At 39.7% G+C, this 23,159-nt stretch overlaps 1 protein-coding gene across 1 annotated transcript in view; it reads right to left on the bottom strand.

Annotated features, from left to right (window-relative positions):
* Positions 1–23,159, bottom strand: part of WWTR1 (WW domain containing transcription regulator 1) — a 126,009-nt gene that overhangs the window by 37,547 nt on the left and 65,303 nt on the right. Inside the window, exon 2 of the mRNA XM_034780495.1 lies at positions 14,896–15,032. Coding sequence (XP_034636386.1) covers positions 14,896–15,032 — 137 coding nt within the window. The remainder of the gene's footprint in view (positions 1–14,895; positions 15,033–23,159) is intronic.

Raw genomic sequence — 23,159 nt, forward strand, 5'->3', positions numbered from 1 at the left:
CACAGCTAGGTCGATGCACGACAACTTACGTTGACCTGACCGTGCAGTGTAGACAAGGCCTCAGATCATGATTTTTAGTGTCTAGCAAAGTTATGAATTTAAGCTCCCAGGCTCAACAGATATGTCAGCTTCCATTTGTTTAACTGCACTTTTTACCAGGGTATCCGCTGGCAAGTGTTCATCGACAAAGTCTTATTTAAAATGGGGAATTACATCCCTATGACTTGAAAATCAGTTTTCCCTGGTGAGAAAATTCCCTTCAAATTCTTAAATGGTTCAAATATAGACAAATATGGGCCTGATTCTTATCTAACCAGCTTTATGCCAGTATAACTCCATGAGAGTTACCTCTGATTTACACCAGCATAAATGCAATCAAAATGAGGTCCCATAAATAAGTTCAAGACATGCTGTGTCTTACTTTTGTGAACTCAACTCAGAGATCTAGCTCCTCAGGTTTTATGTATGTGCAACTTGCACACACAGCATGCAGCTTTTTCATTATGGAACTTCAGCAAATCAGAAATCTAAATCAGATCAAAACAAATATCTCCCTGGAATAAACAAGGAAAAATAAGGATGCTTCCAGTATGTTTTAAATCAGAACCTCTCAAACAAAAGGATTTTGTACAACCATTTCACTTACAATACATAAGCATCCTCCAGCATCACTGGAGAAAAACCTCTACCTCCTTGCCAATGGGAGAAACTACCCTCTCTACCTGAAGCATTATCTCCCATTCAGAGAACACCCCATACCATCTCCAGACCTGCATCTGAAATTAAAACTTCATTCCGCACAAACCTTGCTGGGCATTGTTAAAAACATGAGACATCTGTAATCCCACCTTACATTTCAAATGCTGAAGTCAGACTGACCTCAGAGGCCCTTGTGGTGGGATTCACCCACTATTATGGCTGGTGGGATTTCTGCCAGAGGAAGGCAGCTTTAATTCCTGCCAAGGACTCTGCCAGTTGGGGCTTCTGAGAGGATAATTGAATCAGTACATTCCCCATACACCCAGACTTCCTTCCTGGCCAGCACCCAAATTTTCTGAGCTGTGCTGGCCCCACACAACCTCTCTGATGCAGAGACAGCAGTGGATGCTTTCTGATGCCTCAACCTATCCTGGTGCACTTTCTGCCTCTCTTCCAAAGTCTGTGCTGGCAAAAGCAGAAATGATGTAGTGATTCATCTTCTAGTAGGCATGAAAAGAGCACTTCATCCAAAACCTTATGGTGGTCTCAATTTCCCTTATTATATAAAACATCTTTGTATGCCATAAAATCAGATGGTTTGCTCACATTGATCATGAATAGTTTCCTCTTTGTCTTATGATGGAGAAAAGTAACTGCCTCCTATTTTTACTTGTGGCAACGTCTATGACTTTCCCCAATAAATCATGTATTTGCCCCGTCACTTTCACTATTGTTTAGATCTTCAAGAATCTAAACAAACAATTACTCAACTCATTATGGCTAAAGTCAAAGTTCATTTTCCAAGGAAATGTTTTATTTGGGGCTGCTGAATGAACCCCAGTGTATACTTTTACCAGATCTATACCAGCAAAGCTGATTCTCAGCTTTACAAACATTTACAAATTAAATATTGCACCAGACATGGTCTCTACAACATCTAACTCTTCCAAAAGTAAATCTCTGTGGGTATGTCTACAATGCAATTAAAAACCTATGGCTGGCCCGTGCAAGCTGACTCGGGCCAAGGGGCTGCTTAACTGCATGTAGACATTTGGGCTTGGGCTGCAGCCCACGCTCTGGGACTCTCCCACCTAACAGGGTCCTAGAGCCCAGGCTCCAGCCCAAGCACAAATGTCTACACTGCAAGTAAATAGCCCCTTAGCCTAAGCTCCGCAAGCTCAAGTCAGCTGGCATAGGCCAGCCATAGATGTCTAAATGCAGCGTAGACGTACCCTATACAATAATTTATAACAAATGAAGTGCTTCCCCAGAGAATTACCAGTATTTTTTTAGCAGTTTCCTTTAAAGGGTCAACACCAACATGAAAATCACATTTCCATCCAAAAATCTTTTGAAGTGCTATTTTATCAAAACCTCAGATTACTATAATTGAAAGATGAGAGAATACAAATATATTTCTCTCTATTATTTCAGTTTGTTTGGTCTGAGCACATGGTATATTTGCCCTGTATAGTCAAATAGGTGCCTATCTTGCAATGAAATCAATTTGGGCAAATCCCTGCATGCACCCATGCATAAATTACTTCAATGCCAAGCTTCTCCTATTGTTTGTATGGGGCATCCACAGAGCAACAGGGGAAAGAAACATTAGGAGTGGGAGGAAGAAGGACAATGCAGGTGTAGCAGCTGAAACTACTTTGAACTCATTTGTTTGGTGTTGGCTATATTTCAAGTTGACAGTGTCCCATTAAACTGGCAATTCAGTATCAGAAAGATAGTTCTCATGGAATACCAATCAATGGATAAACAGCCTGTCTACCTACAAATCTGAGATTTATTTTGGAAAAAAAATGCCCACCAGCTTGTCTTTCATCAAACTTGGATTACTATTCAACTTTTCTTGGAAAGACCCCAAACTTTTATGGATTTCCTATCTCCTTTCTCATGTGAACCATGTAGTTGACCTCTTTTTTACTAAGTAGGTTACAATAAGACTTTTGTTGCATATATTTAATGCCATTCTCACTTATGGCCTGATCTCACCCACTGAAGTCAATGGAAAACTCCCTTTGATGCCAACCGGCACTGGATCACTCCTTTTCAGTACAAGTCTATTCTATACATGGTTGATCTTTAGGATATAATCATATTACAGTACAAACACTTATTGTAGTACTTGCTTGATTTCATTGTCACAGTATTAGTTTTTGTTTTTATTTATGTTCATTTCCTACTGTGCATTCTTGTTATATGAACTTTAAGAACAATTTATTTTTTGTAGATGGTTTATGGATATATTAAGGTTTTACTATGCAGAAAAGAACAGAATTTAGGTCACAAAGAAGAAAAACCTCACAATTCAAGTATAAACCAGACTACTCAACATGAATGCTGGTTTTAGTCCAGTGATATTCATCTGGCAATCCAGTGGTGTTGTATAACATAAAATGTGGAACAGTATTCTACCCTGACATGTTCCAAAAGGCAAGTTTAAGGTGGCATTTCTAATATGACTCTCTTATAACAAACAAGTTTGTTTTGCAGAATGATGCAAGCCTGCTCAATGAGCAGCTATTATCCAACTTACCAGCTCAAATGAAAGTGAACAAAATGTATGGGAAAAACTGAGACCTGGAGTAAGTAGCTATAAGTTCATTAGAGTCAGTGGAGTTGCAACCATTTAGTCCAGGTCTGAAGTTGGCCCAATGTGATTTTCTTTATCCAAATAATAAGTAAGTTAGATTTTCAGACATTGGCGGAAAGACTTTTAAAATAATGTTCCTTGCTGGATATAAACAAAGCAGAGATCATTTTGTGGTCAAAAGAATCTGCAAGCAGCAGAAGCCAAATAATGCAGGTGTAAATTATTTCTGACATATATGTCGAACTGATTGTACCAACTTTTATTTATTTCAGTGTCAAGCATCTGAGTGCAGCTGTGGATTTCTTTTCCCCACTCTGTTTATGGGCAGTCCACAGCCTAATTCATATGAACTCGCCAGCATCAGGTGTCACGCAGCACGGTCTGATGAAAAACATATGTCTGCAGAGGTAAAAGACAAATCTAACCATATTACAGTTTTGACTTAGTCACGACATTGCGAAGAAAAAAAGACCAGTCTCTCCCTCCTTCTCTCTCTCTCTCTCTCTGCTCCTGCCAACAAAGAACTGCTTGTTTTACTTATTTCCCAGAAACTGCATTAGCCTTCCAACAAGGTCAGCAAAAATGCTGCTTTTCAGTTCAGTGTGGATTTCGTTCCAAAAAATCTGTAAAGTATTAAACAAAAAAGTTGCACTATCCCATTGAACACAGAGCACCTTCACTCAGCTTTCTGGACTGAGAATGACCATGTAGAAATTTCTCAACAGTTCCAGCTGTATGCAGAGGGGTCTGTGATTTGTACTTTTAGCAACACTTTCCTGTCTTCATTGCTTCAGGTTTAAAACAATCTGCAAGTATAGCATCAACACTGAATTTAACACAAAACTGTTTGACAGATCTTTTACAATAACTGAATAAATACCCGGAGTGTTAGCTTTTCTTTAGCACAGCTGGTCTTAAAATGGCAGAGGCTGGTTAGAACTATATCTTAAATTCCTTAGCACTGTTACCAATAACAACTCTTACTTAAAAATTAATAATTATACAAGTGTTTTTTATACTTCCTTATTTTTGTTGTTTCTCTGCTTTTAGCATTTCATTCTGTTTGGACTAGGAAAATGAACTAGTAAATTCCACTTTCTGGTTCTCTTGTATTGGCACAATGCTGAAATGTTGGGGTTGCTAGCCTTGAATGCTTACATCCAAACAGAAACATGTTTTCATTTAAATTAAAAAAATAGGCTTTGAAAAATATTCTAGTGTTTTTTGAACACATTGTTCTTTGAATGTTCCAGGTTCATGCTACTGAAGTTAACTCCTGTTGGTCACTACAGCTTTGTAGCTGTTTCTCTGTAAAATATGAATAAATTACTCTAATCTAGTCTGTATTAAATCTGCCTAAATTGCTTCTTGGTGGTTTTAATTTCAAATAACCTGAAAACGTGCTTTTCCAGAAGGAGGGTGGCACAAGCCTCATTTCCATGCAATATGCAGGGTCCTCCAGGAAGGGTTCCATCTCTCATATAAATCATATTTCATTAATCATAAACATCTCCTAACATTATTCACCACAGCCACATCTGACTCCTGGCTATACATTTCAGGATATCCAATAATCAAAAGTTATTTGAAACAGAAAGCACTTCTACAGTGCTGGTGATGTATGGATACAGTCCAATTGGGGAAATAACAAACTCTTCCTCTCAATATTACAGATTTCTAGCCAGATTTAAGCAAACTAAGTCTGGCTAAACACAGACAATTCCAAAATACCAAATATTACGTTGGCTATCACTGAAATACATCTTGCCGGTCTTAAAATCTTAGGCGTCTGTGTGGCCTTATCCCTGGAGTCCCATAGTGATAGTGTAACCACAACGACATTTTATCATCTTCAACAATAGCACAGTTACACCCCCTTTTATCACGGCAGGATATGGAAACTTTGGTTCATGCCTGTATTACTGCTAGAGAGAATTACTGTAACTTTTTATTGATTGGACTTCCTGGCTGATTAAAAACACTAAAGCAGGTGCAAAATACCATGAACCACATTATTACCAGGCCCAAATTAAGTTACCACAGAGCATTGTAGTGGTAGGCCAAATATTTTAGTTCACAAGTGAATTTCTTTAATACAAGCCATTGCTAGCATAAGCTGCTTTCCCTGTTAAAATTTACCCTTTTAACATATGATGTCTTCAACTCCCTAAGAACAATTTATTTAAGCTGCTGAAACTGTACAACCCATACCACTGGGCTCATACTTGCTAGTAGACCTTTGCTCAGGGAAAGACCTCTCTCTCTTTGTAGTGAAATTCTGAAGTTTTCTTCCTCCAGAGTTTAGTGCAGCTCTGTTTCATACAGAGAGAAAGAATGGTCTAATGATCACAGTATAAGACTGAGGGTATGTCTATACTACCTGCCGGATCGGCAGGCAGCGATCGATCCAGCGGGGGTCGATTTATCGCGTCTATAAATAGACCCCCGAGCGCTCTCCCCTCGACTCCTGTACTCCACCAGCATGAGAGGCGCAGGCGGAGTCGATGGGGGAGGGGCAGCAGTCGACTCACTGCAGTGAAGACACCGCGCTAAGTAGATGCAAGTACGTCGACTTCAGCTACGTTATTCACGTAACTGAAGTTGCGTAACTTAGATTGATCTCCCTCCCTCTCCCTCCCCCCCAGTGTAGACCAGGCCTAAGAGTTAGTGTGGATATAAAAGTCAGAAGTTCTGGAGTCTGTTCCCGAGTCTGCTACCTACTTTGCTGTGTAATCTTGAATGAGTCACTTAGGGTCTGATTTTCAAAGGTGATGAACTCTCACAGACAATACTGAATTTAAAATCAGGCTCTTCACTTTTCTATGCCTCAGTTTCTTGATCCATGCCATAAGGCTAATATTATTTCCCTCCTTCGAAGGTGTTTTGAAGCTGAGTTAGTGAGTTAGTGTGCATACAGCACTTGAGATGCTCAGCTGAAAAATGCTCTACAAGTGCAAGCAGAAGCACATATAGAACTACTTGCCCTGCCAGTAATTGATCCCTTAAAAATATATATTGTGTGCTCTGTAATTCCATCTTCTGAAGCTCCTTGTGTGGCATCTATTTATTTGTGATGCCAGAATCTTGCATTTGATAAAGAAAAATGTGTGAGGAATTATTCCAGGTTGCCATGAACTTAATTTTCACCAGGCCCATTTCTGTGGAAATCCATCTAATTTCCTCCCCATGTTAGACTAGGCTGCTTCACCTTTGCATACCCACAGCACTTCTTATCACCTTCCAACAGCTTTCCCTCAATTCTCTAGGTCTAGATGAGTCCACAGACTCTGGTGACCCTCCTAACTGGATGACAATAGCATGTAACTGATGAAGAAAGTGGCAGCAGAGACATAAATAACTTGATACAGATATGAAAGGAGTGTGAGAATATAGAAATTCAGGAATGACAGTATTTACACAGTTGTAATACTACATACGTTCACATCAATGCATTTATATTGGCAATTAATTCTTACAAAACCTGTGAAGAAGGTATGGTAAGTATCATTACATCATTATTCCCACTGAACAGAATTCCCTGAGGCAGAAAGGCTAGCGGGCAAAAGTGGAGCTAGCTGGGTCAGATAAACACTGCAGATCAGGGCAGAATTCAGAAGTCTGGCAAAGCACAATAGAAAATATGTTATGGAGGAATAAATATGACAGCGGGAGTAAGAATAAGTAGGCAAGACTGTCTCCACACTGATGCAGGGGGTTTGAGACCCACAGGGACACAGCTCTGTTCCAGTTCTCTCTGCGTGACTCTGCTTCATCTCGCTGACACTTCTGGCCTGCCAGACAGCCTGTATGTGACCGCAGCTTTTGCACTTGCACCCATCAATCACATCTCAGGGCAAAGATTGCTGAGGCATACAAGCTGCCTGGCATGCCAGAAAAGGAAAATTCCAAGTGGGGAGGGTCAGGCAGGAATTCCATTTCTGGGGGTGCTGCTGCTGTTAGATTGCCAACAGTGAAGAAGGAGACAGAGAGGATGGTCTAGGGCACTAGAGATAATGATGGGATCATCCAAAGGCACTATTGTTTTACTAGTTTATTTAGATTGATCAGCACATTTTAACAACACTCTCTGAATACGTATATGGAACACCTAAATAAATAATTAAACCCCAAAACATTTATAAAGTGACAAAATGCCAACAAACTTCTCCCAAACTATCAACCCCAGGACCCCACTTAATAATCCCCAGGCCTCTAGAAAAAGCATAATAGAACAATTGGGCCTTGCAGTATGCCCTGAAGGTCATAAAATCTAGGCTCTGACAGACCAAAGCAGAAAAAAAAAAAAAAAAAAAATCTAGCTGTGAGGACTCCTCCTTGAAAAAGACCTGCCGTCAGCTTCTCTCTTTCAAAATGGAAGGGTACAAGCTGGAGCACCTTAGTTACTTGCACTACTGTGAATTCATAAAGAGAGACATGGACTCTGAGGAAGGCAGACTCATGAATATTATGGGATTTTGTGGTTTAAGGCTGTGTAGATCACGGAGCATAGGTATAACATGCTCCACTTAGAAGATAGACACACAGATTCTGTATTAGTTGTACTTTCAGAATAGCCTTGAGGTGTAGCTCCATGTAGAACAAGTTACAGAGATCCAGCCTTAAACTAGCCAAGGTAAGGATGGCCATGGTGAGGTCCACATCTGAAAAGAAAAATCCAAACCCCCAGGTTGTATATCTGGCAATCAATGGTAAGCATATCCTCTCAGATGAGAGTGCCAATATTATCTCTGCCGTTCTATAAAAGCACCTCCATTTTTCCTGGGTTGAACTTCATCTAGCAAGACCTTAACCACATCCCAATCTCTGCCAGCACTGTTGAACAGGGGGATTGAGAGAATAGATTGCTGTGGAGCCCCTCATCATAAGGGCCTCAGGGCACATGTACAATTACCCCCAAAACACTCTGAGTTCTCAGAGAAAAAGGACAGGAGTCACTTAGGAACAACTACCCCTCTCCTCACTTGCTCAGTTGGAAACAATTGGAATACCATTGCGAGGACAAAGCAGGTGAAGAGAGCATTTAGAAGCCACTATATCATTTTATTACTCAAAAAGAAAAAAGAACTGTAACACTTTACAAAGTCATTGATAGTAGTCTGTCTGCAAAACTATTCATCCTCAGAGTCCTCATAGCCAACTGGTTCCCTAGGCCTTAAAGGGCAAATCATCAAAACAGGCCTTTTGCCCAAACACTGTGGCTGAGGGCCTGGTGTGTGCACATAAAGCCCTATGCAACCATTAGGGATTCTAGGGCAATGAATGCCACAGTCCCTTTATGGGAGTAGAAGTTATGCTGACTTCCTCACCACAAATTATTTAGAAAAAAGCAGGCTATAGCAGTTGTTACTGATCACTGCCAACTAGCAACATTCACCAGGAAGTATTTTAGCTCTACAAAAGAAGAAGATAAATTACTCTTTCACTTTAAACTGGGAGTAGAGGAAGAAAAGACCATCTGCACTCATGAAACTTTCAAAAACTGTACAAGAATGATAAAATTGAGGTTCAAGACATGGCTCAAAGAAAGTTGTGGGAACTTCACCGGGAGTGGTGATTTCGTTAGTGAGCTATACAAATGGCTGAATAACAGGACATTTCAGCTTCACCTTTCTTGGATAGAGCATTGCATTACGAAGCCTTTCAAACTCAGAGCAACAAAAAAGTTCCAGTGGGTCAGAAAGGATTGAGCCATGCAAGAATTCTGGTCATTACATAGACAAAACTATTAATTTATCACAGGAATTATTTTAATTGGTGGGTAATACAAAAGCTCCAGACTGAGGGCAGCATTCACAACTTCAATTAAGGAAAAACTGAGCTGTCTTACATTTTGATGGGGCTGTTATGGGAGAACTAGTTATGGGAAGATAAAAAAGTCCTCCAAATATATCTGGGGCTTATGCAACATAAGGATGCAAATGACAATATGCCATGTCAGAAAGGTGCAAAGCTATGCCTTGAATAAGCTCAGAGATGCTAGGGGAAGCCCATGCTTGAATATCTGATATTCATAATTAAGTGGACTCTTAAATAACTGGGTAAGAAAAACCCTTAAGAGTTTTAAAAAGGTGATTAAAAAGCAAAATTTACTGTCGTTCATCTATGACCTTCTATATCTAAGCATCTTTGGAAGGATTAATCAAAAATTCTAAATAGAATATTAAAGACAGAAACAGAGACTGACTTCTTTTACCAGTCATTTATTCCAAACGTATCTAGCGTTTGTAGTAAAGCCTCAGTCCTGCAACTGATGGTACACAGCTGTGTGCCTGTACCCATGCTGAGCCCCACTGACTTCTTTGAAACTTGGCCTAATTTTTGGTTAGACCTTTTCTAAATAGCAGCTACTCAGCCATATAAACACAAATTGAATTATATCAAAAAGTGAAGCAAGTAATCTGGTGTGTTTTCATTACATTTCATATTAAAGCAATTTGCATAATGATAAATCTGGGCAATATTTAATTAAAGGCCAGACTGTGTTCAGCAACTTCAGTAAGGGTTGTATGTATGCACCAAAGTAGTCCGACTGAAGTAGCTCCAAGGAACCAGAGTGAAAATCTGTGTGTTGCATGATGCACAGTATACAAAGAAATCAAACATTCATGAGGGTCTGCTTTAAAAAAAATACTTGCCTACATACAGGCTAAAACAATACTCAGCAACCCTCTTACTCCAGGGATTGCTATTAAGGTCACTGCAGATCATATTTCTTTACAACCCTAAGTTTCAAATAATCCCATCGGGGTCACAATTTATATTCAAGTTCCGTTTAGAAATGGTTTATAAAAGATTAATAACTGATTAATAGATGTAATGAGCATGATACAGATGTAAGTAATGTTTGTTATACATTGTAAGCATCATATTTATCTGTCTGACTATATAACAATCTATTAATCATTTATTAACCATTTATAAATGGAACCTCAATATAAAGTGTGATCTCCATGAGCTAAACACTTGGGCAAATTATTAAGAAATAATACAAACAAATAATATACACTTAACAAAGAAGGCTGTATCCTGTGCCTAGACTGAGGTTAGCGGATCAGAAAAGATAGCAGACTTGTGTCTCTAGTCCTAATGAAGGTATTAGGCAAGATTCATAGACACTTCAGAATGGTTCACTGCCCCTTTTTTATTGGGGCAGATCAGTTTGGAGACCACTTTTCACTCACTTTGGAGTAATATTTTTTTTTCTTTCAGTCATTTGAGAAAGACAGCTAGTCTGCTTCACCTGATCCATTCATGTTAGGTTAGACAGAAACTGGATTCATGTGCAGATTCAGCATTAAATAAATGGGGCATATCAAGTGTTGATGAAAGGAAAAGAAATACTGTCTTTCACTGAGGCCATGTCTACACTACCACTTATGTCAGCAAAACATATGTCACTCAGGGGTGTGAAAAACACACCCCTGAGCGACATAAGTTACACCAGGATAAGTGGTAGTGTGCACAGTGCTATGTTGGTGGGAGAGCTTCTCTTGCCAACACGGCTTACCGCCACTGATTGGGGCTGGTTTAATTATGTCAACAAGAGAGTTCTCTCCCATTGGCATGGAGCAGCTACACAAGAGATCTTACAGCAGTGCAGCTGCATGGGGACAGCCATGCTGCTGTAAGTTCTCTCGTGTAGACCTAGCCTCAGGTCTTCAGAGACACTTCCTTCACCCTATAATTAGAAAACTCCTCCTGCTAAAGTAATCTGTTCTTTGTACAGCCAGATACTAACAATTTTGGAGACACAAATGAGTGAGCAGTTTAGAAATTCCAGGCTTAAAAAAAACCCCTAACATTTGCTAGCCAATTATATTGATTTTAAGACCAAATTCTGCTCTCAGTTACACATGTGCAACTTCATTGACTTCTGCGGAGTTGGACTAATCTGACCTAGCATATAAGCATATATTGGCTTTACATGAGTATGTCTAGAACTAACAAGATCCATCAAAGAGAGAAATGCCTTCAGTTTTCTATATTAAATAGCAGTTATAAAAACAAACTTTTAAAAGGTAGTGAGAGCATCAGAACTGGTAAAGCTATATGAAACCGCAGATGTGTAGCTCATAAATTTACCACATAAACCATAGTTAAAAGGGTGGGGGGGGGCATAGAAAAGGGCTGCAGATTCCTTAAAATCTGTCTTCAAATTTCAATGACCCTTCACTATAGATTTCTCTATGCCCAAAGCCACAAGCATATTAGGATTTGCTATCATTTAGTCGCATTATTTGCTTTTGATAAAAAGTTTATAAGTGCCTTTGCACGTTTCCCAGAAAATATAGCTGAAGGGAAGTTATAAACCAGTACAACAAGCTGTACAAAACAGACCACATTTTCCATATCATCACAAGAAGCATAGCAAGAAAAACACATGTTAGTAATTGGAAGTGCAGACCAGGACTCAGACCTGGAATACTTAAACGTCTTGCTTGTAGGTGGCATATCTTCAAAAGAAAAACTTATTTTTTAATTCCTACAGTGTTGAAAAAGGCAACAGACTGAGGCGTAGACTGCTTTTGCTAAAAGGTTAGGAACCAACTATCGCCAGAAGGGCGGTTTATCTTGTTATCCAGTTTTCATTTTTCCTGTGATGTCTGGTAGGATGTTGGCACAATAGCTTCTGGCTCAGGGGCCGGAGCACTATTCCAGCAAACTGCTCATTTAAATGTCTGACATGAACCCAACAAAGCAGGTTTTATAACAACACTGGTAGTGTCACAAAATAGCAAAGGGACATGTCATTTTCTTTTGGCAAAAATGATTTCAAAATAGAGACACCTGATATGGAACTGAAAACTGGTTATGTGTACTTTGAACTGTCACATCCAGTATCCAGAGTGTGTTTGCATGAGGATAGGTGAAAGTTTTTTGGGGGAAGGTTTAAATCACAATCTTGCAATCTCTGTAAGTATGAACACTTTGCAATTAGACCAGGGGACGGCAACCTTTCAGAAGTGGTGTGCCGAGTCTTCATTTATTCACTCTAATTTAAGGTTTCACGTGCCGGTAATATATTTTAACGTTTTTAGAAGGTTTCTTATAAGTCTATAATATATAACTAAACTATTGTTGTATGTAAAGTAAATACGGTTTTTAAAATGTTTAAGAAGCTTCATTTAAAATTAAATTAAAATGCAGAGCCCCCCCGGACCGGTGGCCAGGACCCAGGCAGTGTGAGTGCCACTGAAAATCAGCTCGCATGCCGCCTTCGGCACACATGCCACAGGTTGCCTACCCCTGAATTAGACTAAACTGAATTATTTGTTTTTGTTTTTAAATAAAATGATGTTCCCGTTTTTATTTAGTAAGTTAATATAGTTTTCTTTTTTAGGGTTTTAACACATACATTTCAGTGGTCTATCTAGATCAGTACTTGGATTGTAAAACCAGAAATCCTGATACAGCACCTGATACAGAGCTGATGAAAGAAAAGAGTTATCCTACCATGCAGCCAAAACTCCCAAGGACTTGCTGTACCATCTCACAAAGAAGTAGCTAGGCCCAGAAAACCCCCTGTAATTTGTGTTGAAGAAATCACCAAATCGATTACATTAATGTCGACACTGTGGAAATTAACTTTTTACTTCTATCGCAGTAGTGTCTAGACCTAATAACAGACTAGAATCCTATTGTTCTAGACCCTGTACAAACACAGAAAAGATTGCTCCAAATTATGTGGGGGTGGGAGGTTGAATGAAGTGTACGGAGTAGTTGGAGGTGAAGTCAGTGGAGTTGTCCCAGGGATGAACTTGACCCAAAGTATTTTCCTTTCACTATATTATGGCATCCAAATCCCTTCAAGAGAAATCCCCAACTAAACCAATGGGTGATGCCCCACCTGGCTTTTATTTTTAATCTCATGAATCCTCATTGAGACCCCACACACACAACCTTTAATTTAAAAATACTTTTTTTGTTTTGTTTTGTTTTTTAAATCACTACTTAATGGATTTGACTCTCTGCCTTTCCTCAAAATCTTTGGGGAAATCCTGTCTTAAAAATTATAATGTGTGGGTTTTTCCCCTCCTTTTTTTTGGTACTGTACGGCGAAGATAAAGGTGGCAACACCAGCTGAAGGGTTGACGTGAGCAAAAGAAAAAATTGTCCCATCTTTTTCCTTTTGAGCCTTTATTTTAGGATTGCTATGAACACAGAGTGAACTACTGGCAGCTGTGATTTTAAATAATACGCACAGAGCAAAGTGTTGGTATTACCATTTAGTGTGACTCACTAGCCTTTTGGAGTTTATTCAGGTTTCTGCTTCAGATGTCCATTCTCGTGACACATCTGCTACTGTCCACTGACTTGCATAGCACAACCAACAATAGCTTTGTACTGTAAATATCCAAGCAGTGACAGTTGTTAGGAAAAAAACAAGTGGTGAGAGCATGGGGTGATTTACCTTAGGGACTAGTTATCAGTAAAGTACTTATAAACAAAACATGAAAATGAGTATATCTTTTGTATTGCTGCCATAGGTGACTCTTGACAACTTAAAGATTTCTGGAGTCTTTTCAATGTGTGAAAAGAGATCCCAGCTGAATTACATATGCACAGAACATATACACACAAACTCAATGGCCAGCTCTCCACTAAAATCTGGTTTATACTCTCAACCAGACCTCTTTGATCTAACTGTCTGATCTTGGGCAAGTAACCTGACCTCTCTATGTTTCATTTTCTCCATATGTAAAAAAAGTTATACTACTTACCTTTGTAAAGAACTTTAAGATCCTCAGATGAAAGGTGCAATATAAATGCAAAGAATTATTAATTATTATTCTTATTATTTCTTAAGCATATAAGGAAGGTTTTTCTTTCCTTTTTAGTTTCCTCTTAAATCTTCATGGACTTACCGTAAGCACATGCTTAAAGTTAAGCACATTCCTAAGTGTTTTGCTGACTCAACAGGTACCTAAGTACCCAAGCCATTCAGCAAATGTCTTCACATTTCATTATTGAAAATCTAGTATTTAAACTGTTTCTTTTAAAATCCATTCCATTTGTAAGTGGTTCTCACATCCCTCCACCTGACATAGATCAATGTAAATAGAATAGCTTTATTTTGAAAGCATTTAAGCAACTGCTGCTGCAGAATCTAACAATCTAATACATGCAATGGACTTGATCAGATAGAGGAAAGGCTCAAGGCAGATTTCTTCTACCAGAACTTTGTACTATAGCTTTGAGATTGATAAAATGTAGTGGTGATGAAGGCATGTTTTATAGCATGCTTGAATGGAAAAGTATTGGGGTGATATACTTTTCTGTCCTCCTCAATACCACAAAAGGGATTTACCGTGGAGGTTCCAAAACAAAAAGCCTCTTGACAATGTCAGAACCTTACCTCAAGCAGTAACAATGCTGTTATTCCCTTGTTCCTGAGATTTCGGAAAGAAATAATAGACAGAGGAAACAGGGACTATACTATTTGGCCTGATGACAGGATCACTGGTGTCCACAGTTACCTGCCCTCAAGCAAAAAGTACATTGGAAAATGCTAGTATAATAAACAGCCAGTTCCTTTTTTTTAAAGTTAGGAAATGACTTGCAATACTTACCCAGATTTGGCTGGGACATTGCCATTGACCTCTGCGGCACTGGTGTCGAAGTCGCTGCAGGATGATGGTTCATATGATTCAGTGGCTGATTCATGGTCTTTCGAGGGTCTTGCCATGTCGTAATTTTTTCAATATGACTGCAAAAGGGAAAGAAAGGGAGATCAATTTAAAAGGAAAACCTCAAGCATACTATGCAGATTGTCAGAACATAGTGCCATAAAATTATTCCTCAGATCCTTCATTTATCCATTCTTCTCGATTCACCCCAATCCATTTATAAACACCTATAATGCTGTCCTTTACTTTTACTCTTGAATGAACTGCAGCCTTCCAAGTTTTCTATCTGCTGTGACACCACTTTGCTTACCTTTCCGTATGGATCACCTTCATGAATTTGGACAAATGGTAGCACTCATAATGATGTCTTTGACAAATTAGATGTCTTCAGGTCACCAGGACCTGATAAAACCCAGCCTAGAATACTCAAGGAACTGACTGAGGAGATATCTGAGCCAATAGCGGTTATCTTCAAAAAGTCACAGAAGACGGGAGAAATTCCAGAGGACTGGAAAAGGGAAAATATAGTGCCAATCTATAAAAAGGGATATAACAACAACCCCGGGAAATACAGACTAGCCATCTTAACTTCAGTAACTGGAAAGATAATGGAGCAAATAATTAAGGAATCAATTTGCAAACACCTAGAAGATAATAAAGTGACGAATAACAGTCAGCATGGATTTGTCAAGAACAAATTGTGTCAAACCAACCTAATAGCTTTCTCTGACAGGACAACAAGCATTGTGGATGGGGGGAAGCGATAGATGTGGTATATCTTGATTTTAGTAAGACTTTTGATGCTGTCTCACATGACCTTCTCATAAACAAACTAGGGAAATATCTCATAGTAGCTCCATGTAGGTTGTAAGTGCATAACTGGTTGGAAAACTGTTCCCAAGAGTACTTATCAGTGGTTCACAGTCAAGCTGAAAGGACATACTGAGTGGGGCCCCACAGGGATCAGTTCTGGTTCCAGTTCTGTTCGAGATCTTCATCAGTGATTTTAGATAATGGCATAGAGAGTACACTTATAAAGTTGGCGGACAATACCAAGCTGGGATGGGTTGCAAGTGCCTTGGAGTATAGGATTAAAATTCAAAATTATCTAGACAAACTGTAGAAATGGGTCTGAAGTAAATAGGATGAAATTTAATAAGGACAAATGCAAAGTACTCCACTTAGGAAGGAACAATCAGTTGCACACATACAACGTGGGAAACAACTGTCTAGGAATTGCAGAAAAAGATCTGGGGGATCACAGTGAATCACAAGCTAAACATGAGTCAACAGTGTAACATTCTTGCAAAAAAAGCAAACATCATTTTGGGATGTATTAGCAAGAGTGTTGTAAGCAAGACACGATAAGTAACTCTTCCGCTCTACTCGGTGCTGATTAGGCCTCAACTGGAGTATTGAGTCCAGTTCTGGGCACCACATTTCAGGAAAGATGTGGACAAATTGGAGAAAGACCAGAGAAGAGCAACAAAAATGATTGAAGGTCCACTGCAATTTTCATAGAATCATAGAAATGTAGGGCTGGAAGGGACCTTGAAAGTCCAACCCCCTTGAGATAGGACCAAGAAAGCCTAGATCATCCCTGGAAGGTGTTTGTCCAACCTGCTCTTAAAACCCCCAACAATGAGGATTCCACAACCTCCCTTGGAAGCCTATTCCAGAGCTTAACTACCCTGATAGTTAGAAAAAGGTTTTCCTAATATCTAACCTAATTCTCCTTTTCTGCAGATTAAGCTCATTACTTCAGTGGACATGGAGAACAATTGATCACAGTCCTCCTTATAACAGTCTTTAACATACCTGAGGACTCATCAGTAAGTCATGGGTATTTTTAGTAAAAAAGTCATGGACAGGTCAAGGGCAATAAACAAAAAGTCACAGCCAGCGACCTGTCCATGACTTTTACTAAAAATACCCCTAACTAAAACTTAGGTGCTGGGGGAGGGGGCGCACTCCAGCAGACGCTGCTGCTCTGGGGTGGGTGCTCTGGTGGTCACTGTTGCTCATAGGGGGTGGCCTGTGGCCCCACTGCCGTTCCTGGGGTGGGGCGGTCCATGGTCCCGCCGCCACTTCTCCGGCTGTAGGGGGGGAGGGGAGGAGGCCCTGAGGCACCGTTGCTACTCCTAGACCACTGCTCCCTGTGGCTGGCCCTAGGGACACCGGACCAGTGGCCAGTGTAGCTGCAACTGCGGAAGTCATGGAGATTCCGGAAAGTCATGGAATCCCTGACTTCCGTGACCTCCGTGAAAGACTCGCAGCCTTACTCATCAGGTCCACCCTCAGTCTTCTTTTCTCAAGACTAAACATGCTCAGCTTTTTAACCTTTCCTCGTAGGTCAGGTTTTCTAACCCTTTTATCATTTGCTTTGCTCTCCTCTGAACTCTCTCCAATTTATCCACATCTTTTCTAAAATGTGGCACCCAGAATTGGACACAGTATTCCAGCTGAGACCTCACCAGTGCCAACAGGACAGTTGCCTCCCGTGTCTTTCACACGACACTCCTGCTAATACACACCAGAATGATATTAGCCTTTTTTGCAACTGCATCACACAGTTGACTCATATTTAATTTGTGATCCACTATAACCCCCAGATCCTTCTCAGCAGAACAACCACTTAGCCAGTTATTTCCCATTTTGTAGTTGTGCACTTGATTTTTCCTTCCTACATATACTTGCACATATCTTTATTTAATTTCATCTTGTCAATTTCAGACCAATTCTCGATTTGTCAAGGTCATTTTGAATTCTCATCCTGTCCTCCAAAGTGCTTGCCACCCCTCCCAGCTTGATGTCATCTGCAAATTTTAGAACCATACCCCACTCCATTATCCAAGTCATTAATGAAAATATTGAAAAATACCAGACCTAGGATTGACCCATGCAGGATACCGATATGCCCTTCCCAGTTTGACAGTGATTGACCATTGATAACTATTCTTTGAGTATTGTCATTCACCCACTTGTGCACCCATCTTATAGTAACTTGATCTAGACCACTTTCTTAGTTTGCTTATAAGAATGTCATGTGGGACTGTGTATAAAGCCTTACTAAAATCAAGATGTATCATGTCTATTGCTTACCTCCTACCCACTAGGCCAATAACCCTGTCAAAGAAGGAAATTAGATTGGTTTTGGATTACGTGTTCTTGCCAAATCCATGCTGGCTAATCCTTATAACTCTTTTATCCTCCAGGTGCTTACACACGGTCTGTTTAATAATTTGTTCCAGTATCTTTCCAGGTATTGAAATTAGGCTGGTCTATAATTCTCTAGGTCCTCTTTGTTCCTGTTTTTAAGGACAGGAACTATGTTTGCCCTTCTCCAATCCTCTGGGAACTCACCCATCCTCTGTGAGCTCTTGGTTCCGAGACTGCTTCAGCTAGTTCCTTAACTACCCTAGGATGAATTTCATCAGGCCCCGATGACCTGAATATATCTAATTTATCTAAATATTCTTTAACCTGTTGTAACACTTTAGAGTGCTCTACAATCACTTCAGTCTGTGTCTTGAGTAGTAAATCCAGCATTCCAGCCCCACTCAAAATCCTTGTGGCTTGCCTCATTTCAGATCTTGACTGCATAGTCGGCGTAGATGTCTCAGAAGCAGTGGAGAAGAATGCCCTGACGCTGTTACTAACTATGAACTGGAAACACAGCAAACTGGTATCAGACTGCTATAGATTTGCTGTGTTCACAATTCACACACACACACCTATCTGTGTGTGTTTTTGCATATTTACGGGAAGGGGGGTTCCCCATGCCCTGTATACAGGACCCATCACTGGTATCTTCACTGGACTCTGTTCCGGACCAATTGTCACCACCTTCCTCTTTATCACAGTCTCCACCCCTCATCCTAAGACTCCAGTTGCCTTTTCCTCTCTGGGAGCGCTGCAAATCAGGTTACAGCTGTCAAGCTATCTGGAGTGGCTCACAAACGCGACTGCCAACCTCAGGACAGACTGTTACAAACCAAGGCACAAATCCCAAACTGGGTGTGAGTTCTATACTTAGATTTCACCAAGTATCAGCTGTGAAGTCCTCAAGAACTGTAACAGCCTTAACATGGAGTCACAGTCAGTCCCCTTGGTCTGGTCTATCTTGTCACCCAGGCAAGCTTGTTTTTGTGATAGATGGCCCCTTGCACTAAAAATCACATCATCATTCAGGTTACTTCCAGTTCCAAAGGACCAGACACCTACCCTGGGTCAGTTGTATGTGAGATCACAACAGCCTACTGTGATGTTACCATCCCACTCCTCCAAAAGCTCTAAAGTCAGGTTTGGATATTGCAAGAAATAATATAAGCCCCAAGCAGAAAAAATCCTTAACAAAATGAACAAGTAGTTTTGAGGCTGTCTTTATACCTCTGATAATTGTTTGCTTGTTTGTTTTTACTTTTCATTTCACATTTAACCTACTCCCTCCAAGTCTCCACAACTGTAGATCACACACCTGAGTCACTTCCTTTCAAGCCTCGCCTTAATACTTTCTCCTTAGCTGATCATAGGCTACAGCAATACACCTCACTCATGTTTCCCATCCCCCATTATTACATCCTTCCATCTTGCTCTCCATGCAAGCCTTTACCACTATTAACATTTCAGCTTTTTTCATGTATTCTACTTCACTTTCCCTTTCTGTCAGTATAAGAATCATTGTAGTCGGTTCTGTGAAATGATCTCTTTCAAGTCTACCTCCAACTCTAAAGTGTTATAAATGGTTTGTATGAAAGTTGCAGTTATAAAAATAAATTTGGCAATGTTCTCTAGTACAGTAGATCGCAAACTTTTTTACTGGTGACCCCTTTCACACAGCAAGCCATTTAGTGCGACCCCCCCTAATAAATTAAACACACTTTTTAATATATTTAACACCATTATAAATGCTGGAGGCAAAGCGGGGTTTGGGGTGGAGGCTGACAGCTCATGACCCCCCATGTAATAACCTCGCGACCCCCTGAGGGGTCCTGACCCCCAGTTTGAGAACCCCTTCTCTAGTGTATAGTCCAATTTACTTTTAAATAGGGTGGGGGGTAATTATAGCAACTGTCAATTCTATTTAAAGGCCCACCATTCTGTTTGAACTGGCACACTAAATTCAAGTAAAAAGATTAAATTTAATCAGGGTTGTGCATTTGGGATTTCTAACAAACATATAGGGGGGAAATGTACTGCCCAAGTAGGGATAAGCTCGTATTAAAACATAATCTTTAGAAATTACTGAAATACTATCTTAATTGATCTTATGTCAGAATAGATTCTTCACTTTCAAGTTATTTTACAATCCTTTAAAATGTAGTCAAGATAAAAAAATTAAGCCAGATTAAATTTTCCTTCTAAGTGATTTTCAAAGGCAGATACAGCTTTATAAACTGGAAGCATACATTCCTTTAGAAGAACTTGATGCACAAGTTAAAGTATTTATAAAGCCAGTTGTATTAGGTAACCCATAACTTGTCAGAACGTGCCTGTGACTCTTACTACAAAACAGAAACCTTAAACTGCAACTACCAATTATGTACAATAGGAAGGGCTCTTAACAAAAAGAAAAACACACAAGAATACTAAAATACCCAGCTTTAAAATCCTCCTCTCTTATCAAAGTTCCTTTCAGCATTAGCATTCTTGCATTTCAATGATTTCCTGCAAGCAACAGGCATTAATAGACTAAGAAACATGATTACTTTTTTCTCATTCAGTCCAGAAGCAGTGATCACATACAGGGGTTGCATTACTTGAGTCAGTATTGAAGATATTAATGATATTTGCAAGTTATATGTTTATTTTACTTCTTTTGATTCATGTGTATAACAAAGGTACCTGTCCCAAGCTCTTAGTAATTCGTACATACTTTAAAAACATCATTATATAAACAATACATGACTATTAAATAAGCCAGCAATTTCTACCCACCCGACACAGGAAAATCAGCAAGAAGAAATAAAGTCAAACCCAAACTGTACTCCACTTCATCCATAAATACCAGGCCTCATCATGCCCCTCCTATTCTCAAAGCTTGGGTAAATAGACTGGCCTTGCAGAGTGCCCTGGACTATTTCAGACCTTACGTGTGGGGACCAAGCTTCAATGTTAGGGCACTTTAGAATGAGGTAAATATATTTTTTAGTTTAACAAAACAATGGAATTGAAACTCTTAGTTTTTATTAATACATCTATCCTAGTACTATCTGTGATATACTATAAATGCCACAGTCAAGTGATAAATGTTTCCAAAAGAACAGCTGTCACATTTGTCTGTCAGAGCACTTGATTTCTGATCACCAAATTAGGATGAAATGAGTTGCAGTTCTGTAAAAGAGGTTTTTTCCCCCCTCTTTGTATCATGAGCCAATTCTCCGCCTATTTCACGCAATTTAAAATATGCCCACTGAAGATGCCCTGCCTACAAGGGATTACAAGGAACAGCTCTGCCATTTGCTTCCTGTGAACTTTGTGCCTTTTCTTAGCTATTAGAACAGTCAGGATTAAAACAGCACAAAACATGAAGAAACCAAACAACATCTGATATAAATAAACAAAGAATCATTTTCTTTTTAAGTTAAGACATTTTTAGAAAGTATTATTGCAATCTTACACAAAAATCAGCACAATCTGCACATTTTGTCTTTATTAACTATAAGTTAAAGATGTAAAACAAATGTAATCAAACAAGCCATGTCACTGCAATAAAACCCTTCTCAGATAAAAAGACTTACAAAAACTGATGATAAAAATGTTCTGCAAATTGCCATGCAAAGCAGCTAGTCACAAAACTGTAGCTGCAACTAATATTGGTATTGTTCAAAAACTTTATCCTGTTTACATGAACAACAATAATCTGTGCCTTAATTATACATGTGAAAAGTAAAGCAATGATAGCCATGTGACAAGGCTTCTGAACATCCCAAAGAATTGAGAAATTGATCCAAAAATGTAGTGATCACAGATCTAAAACTATCCAGCTGCATGACCCCTCCTCTCTCCCCCCCCCCCCAGGAATGCTCTATGTAAATTTGAAATGTTCTCAATAGCCTTAGCCAAAAGCCACAAGTGCCCTGAATTGCCCATGTTGATGCCAATCTAGCAGTGTACAAACATATCTACTCCATTCAAAAACTTTAAGAGAGAGTTCTAATATAGGGGCTGAAGTATGGCGTTCATATTGTGATTTTCAAGATCAAGGAATTGTTGATCACTACTGGAACTTTTAACTAAGCCCACTAGACAGGTTTTTATCCCATTATTCAAGGAAAAGACTGTGATTGACCGACACTGTTTATTTAACATTACTAGATGTGAAGAGTTATTGTTAGTAAAAAGAAAATTAGTACCAGTACAGGTTTAAAACTAACACCAACTCTAAAAATTAGATTCCAACTCTAAAGGATCTTGCAAAAAAAAAAAAAATTATATGGCATTTAGAGAGGTAGCAGGAAGTACGAAAAGAGGAAGATGGTTCATTTTCCACTCACATCCAATGCTGTTTTTTAAAATAAACAATAAATCACAGCTCTCTAGATAGTTTTATTAACCTTTTGGAGACCAAACTAAGCCCTTGCAAAAGCATGTATATCCCCCCCATTCCATTGAAATCAATGGATTTATACCAGGGTAACTGAAATCAGAATTTGGCCCAATGTCTTGTTACCTGGACCAGAAAGGTCTAGGTTGGACACTGAAAAAGCTGCATGGGGTGAGCCTTATACCAATCCCATGACCTGTTGGTTATCAGAACTGACAAGTTTCAATTCACAGCAATCTCTTTTATGCTAAAGGCTGATGAGCAAGACATGGAACTTCGTGAGTGGGTTTCAAACTTTCGAATGCAGAACATCTGGGTAGCTCCTTGTGTTCAGTCTAAAGTTCAAACACTCCTTTAGGGGAGAATCCAGGCAACGCATGAAATTCCAGTATCAGAACCAATTAAGACAGTGGTTCTCAAAGTCTCTTGTTCAGGGAAAGCCACTGGCGGGCCGGGCCAGTTTGTTTACCTGCCACGTCTGCAGGTTCGGCCGATCGCGGCTCCCAGGCCAATGGGGGATGCGGAAAGCGGCGCGGGCTGATGGATGTGCTGACCAGCCTTCCTGCAGCTCCCATTGGCCTGGAGCAGTGAACCGCAGCCAGTGGGAGCCATGATCGGCTGAACCTGCGGACACGGCAGGTAAACAAACCGGCCCGGCTCG

This window comes from Trachemys scripta, chromosome 9 (assembly GCF_013100865.1).
Source record: "Trachemys scripta elegans isolate TJP31775 chromosome 9, CAS_Tse_1.0, whole genome shotgun sequence".
NCBI classification, from domain to species: Eukaryota; Metazoa; Chordata; order Testudines; family Emydidae; genus Trachemys; species Trachemys scripta.